General features: G+C 22.9%; 1 protein-coding gene across 2 annotated transcripts; it reads right to left on the minus strand.

Moving 5' to 3' along the window:
* Nucleotides 1-1132: 1132 nt before the first annotated feature.
* Nucleotides 1133-4264, minus strand: LOC113548932 (transport and Golgi organization protein 11). Of its 2 annotated transcripts, none has more exons than XM_026950040.2 (5): nt 4095-4234; nt 3808-4005; nt 2514-2614; nt 2298-2446; nt 1133-1729 (listed from the first exon to the last, which is right to left on the minus strand). In XM_026950040.2, the coding sequence occupies exons 2-5, from the start codon at nt 3992-3994 to the stop codon at nt 1516-1518; spliced, it is 651 nt and encodes a 216-aa protein (XP_026805841.1). In that variant the 5' UTR covers nt 3995-4005; nt 4095-4234; the 3' UTR covers nt 1133-1515. The 2 variants fall into 2 exon arrangements, with proteins under 2 accessions (XP_026805841.1, XP_026805840.1); XM_026950039.2 differs by having other exon boundaries at nt 1134-1729; nt 4118-4264.

The following is a 4264-nucleotide window of genomic DNA, read 5'->3' on the forward strand; positions in this document are numbered from 1 at the left end:
AAATATATCTAAATCATGGGCCTAAATTGGTGTAATTATTATTGAAGTCAAACTTATTACTAACCTGATGTTTGTCTTATTTTATAGTAAAACGTAAGGTAAATCTATTCTTTCAATTTGATTTAAGTACAATAACTTAATGTATCATATTAACTAAAATAAACAACTATATTTTTTTATTTTTTTCAAATATTTTATTTATAATTTTACTGTATTTTCCTTTCTTTTTTGTCATTGTTTTAATGTATAGAAACTTTTAATCTAACATTTGTACATATAATAAAGCTGTGTAAATGTTGGATAACATTCTTATGCCTCTTATAACTTTGAAATCATAGAAAAAACACTATTTTATTTGTATACTCATAGTGATAGATTATTGATTAGATACTTTTGAGATAATTTGTGTTTATCATCCTAGTACAATATATTTTAAATTAATAGTACTTTTTTTTTATAGTTAACCTAAAAGGTAATAAGTAAATAGGTGTTGGAAATAATTATATTACCAAAACCTGTCCATTATCATTTATCAAATAATATGGTCAATCGGTTGCCTAAATCCAAAATAGAGACGAGTATTGCTCCACTAAAGAACCTATATAGTAAATGAAAATAGTATTTGACTCAAAAATGAATACAATAACAACTTAAATTCTAATTAATATGCTTGATTTCTATAAGCTAAATTACATAGTAATATTAGGCTTACATAATATGGAATAATTAATTCCCACATCTTTCTTATTCATTTATAACAATTATTTAATACTAGTCTTAATAATCAGTAACAATATTTTGACAAATTGTTTACATTATAGTTCCAATAAAAATAATAAGAAATAACTTGATGTTGATATTTTAGTATATTTTATTTTCAATACAATCAAATATGAGATAATTAAATTAGGTTAAACAACATCATATTAAAATTTTTATGAAAACAAGATAGTCATACATCACACATCTCTAAAAACTACTCAATAACGATGCAGTCTTGTCTTTAAAATATATAAATCAGCAATTCTAGACTAACTTATAACAAAATTATTATTTCTATGGTACATATTAATTTTAAATTGTTGCGATGATTTTTCATAAATAAACACATATATCATATATGTTATACAATAATAATATAGTATGTGTTAATAATTAATTTAAAAAAATGGCTGCAACAAATTAAGAAAAGTGAAATATAACCATTATTTAAATTTTAAAAGTTCTATTTTAGTATTTTCTTTGCATTTCTGTACATGTCATACACATTTTACTGCATTGTATTGAGTTGTTTAAAAATCATTAACAATATTTTGTAAGTAGCCAACCCACAAAATTTGAAAAATATTTTATGAAATAACTGAATTGTGAATTTAAGATTCACAATTTTTTTTATACATAAATTTTGGTATGTGCTGTAGTAATATATAAGTAAATATATATAACAATGAAAAAATGTTTGGTATCATATGGCATTTACAAGAAATTGGAACACATGCAATAAATTAAATGCTTTTAACGTCTGGTTAACCATGATGCAAATTTAAAAACCACATAACTGCATACCAATGTGACAATTAATTTTTTTTCTCTGACATAAAAAGGCAGTGAAGCTATATGTTCTAATTCAATAACTCGGCGTGACACACGACCCATCTGTTGACGTAAGTGAGCTAATTCTTCAGATATTGTCATTGGTTCACTAATACTTGTATTGAAGAAGCTCATACTTAAAAAAAAATAAAATATATATAACATTATCTTCTTCCAAAGCACTTTACTAAATTTTGAATACCAAAATAACACATACACCATTGTACATTAATTAGATTATATTAACATAAGATGACACTATACTGATATTTACTATCATCTCTCTAACAAATAACATTCCCATTATATCCCTTTTAAATTAAATTTACTCAACAAAGTAAAGAGCTTTCTTTATAATAAAATGCTTCATCAGACTATAAATATTTTAATTATAAATAAAATACAAATATATATATATATATATGTATATATTTTTAATACAATAAAATAATTAAAAATTAATTTTTTTAAATTAAAATAAAACATTTAAAAAAATTGATGCAGGTATTATAGATAAGGTTCTCTTTTTTTAGTTGGATAATAAATATTTTATTCTAATTATAAACATTATGCATAATATAGCCATTATCTGCAATAATTGAATTATAGGGTAAAAATAATTGTATATAAATTCAATTTTCAGTATAGTGTCATTTTTTAGAGATGTGTATCTTTTTTTATTAACAGTAAAACATTCATAATACTTTGGATTTATTTGCACAGTATTAGTCACTGGTTCAGTATTGTTCGGAATTGATTCTTCGCTTTGTTCAGTATTCATAGACTTTACTTCAAAGTCATCCAACACAGAAGGGAAATAATGTCTTGACATGGTAATTTTTTGCGGCGGAGTCTAAAATTTATATTTTTGGACAGTTAATAATATTATAATCGTATATGAATATAACAATTACACATACCTGAACACGAATAAATTCTTCAGCAGGTGGCTGTGGAATAATCAAATCATCAATTGCAAATTCTCTTGGTTTTGATGAAGATCCCTTATGCTGATTATTACCTACATAAATAGTATGTCAATATATTTTTGATTTCTTATAGAATGCAAAAGTTAATTATTTATGATAATTTAAATTCAAAATCAATGAAACTATATTATGTTAACTAACAATGCTAATAAATAAAAACATTGTTTTTATCTATGACATTCAAACATTGAAAATTTTAGAATAGAAAATTAAAAATATGACTTTTTATAAGTAAAATATAGTATAGTGGAATGTATTTTAAACTTTAACAAAATGTAAAAATGTATCAGTATATTAAATGCTTTACAATTTACATCAAACTATTATGGTATATATATATATAGTATGGAAGTTTTTATAAGATCTGAATCTAATTTTCAGTCTGAATTTGACACTGAATTAATTTGAAATATAACCAAAATACCAATTTTCTATCATTACTTTAAAAGAATCTCTTCCCTTTTTAAACTTGTGAATATTAATACTACTAATTAAATACAAATAAATAAATTGATGAACTATTAGCCTCAAAATTAATTATAATTGATAAATAATTCTAGTGATTATATATATATATATATCTGGTACTGTATATACAAATAAAATTATTATTCAGTAGAAGTTATTTTAAATTGAATGCTAAATATGTTAAGTCCATACCTGAGTATTATATTATTACTATACTTAGATTCTATTTGAAGGTTTTATATTTTATATGTCTATAAATAATGCATATAATATGTTATGCATTTTATATAGTGCTAAATATGTTTAGTTTAGTAAAATGCATAGAACCTGTTCAAAAACAGTGACTGTGTGTATTCGAATACTGTAGCAAAAATACAAGTAAAAGGCTAAAATATTTTTTCTATGTTTATAAAAGTAAATATAATTTTTAAATTCAAGAATCAACATTATAATATGTATATAAATCATAATATAAACATAAAAGATATAAATTACCAATTCTTTAAAATTGTATTTTAATTAGTAAGCACCATGAAAAATGAAAAATGAAGAAAATTAAAGTAATTTTTCATAATTTCTAAAACTTAATAAACATGGTTAGTGTTATTTTTAGCTTTTTCATATAAAAACTATAAAATAAAATGTCATACTAACAAATAAAAATGTGTACCTATGTATCTACTTCAAATTATAATACCAGAACTATAATGCAAGTTACACAAACTTCCAAAAGAAAAAGAATCATAGTGAAATTTACCTATAAGAACAATTTTTTCTGGAACATTCATATCAAAATTGTCACCAAATCGGCTGTTATCGTCAGTGTAATAGTTTGAAGACCGATAATTAGAAACATCTCCATTCACTCGAATACTCTTCGGAACTTGCATCTTATTGTTGATCTCTTCGGTGAAGTTAACATCATAAATGTGGTGGTCGTCCATCGCAAATTAATCTACACAAAAATGTTTAAACATAAAAGTATTTTAAGATTTAAATCATTGTTATCGTTAAAAACGACAGACTATAATAGTTATAGTTGACCTGGATAAGTTGTAGATACTAACTTGTTCAATAACCCACTTTAGTTTGTTACAATAAATTGTTTTTAATTAAAGATTAAAGCACGAAACTACGAAAATCTTAGCCCTTAGGTTTTGTAAGTTGTAGATCACTGTGAATGAACAATAACAACGATCTCATGATAAGAAAAA

The sequence above is a fragment of the Rhopalosiphum maidis genome, chromosome 1 (genome assembly GCF_003676215.2).
Source record: "Rhopalosiphum maidis isolate BTI-1 chromosome 1, ASM367621v3, whole genome shotgun sequence".
Lineage (NCBI taxonomy): Eukaryota > Metazoa > Arthropoda > Insecta > Hemiptera > Aphididae > Rhopalosiphum > Rhopalosiphum maidis.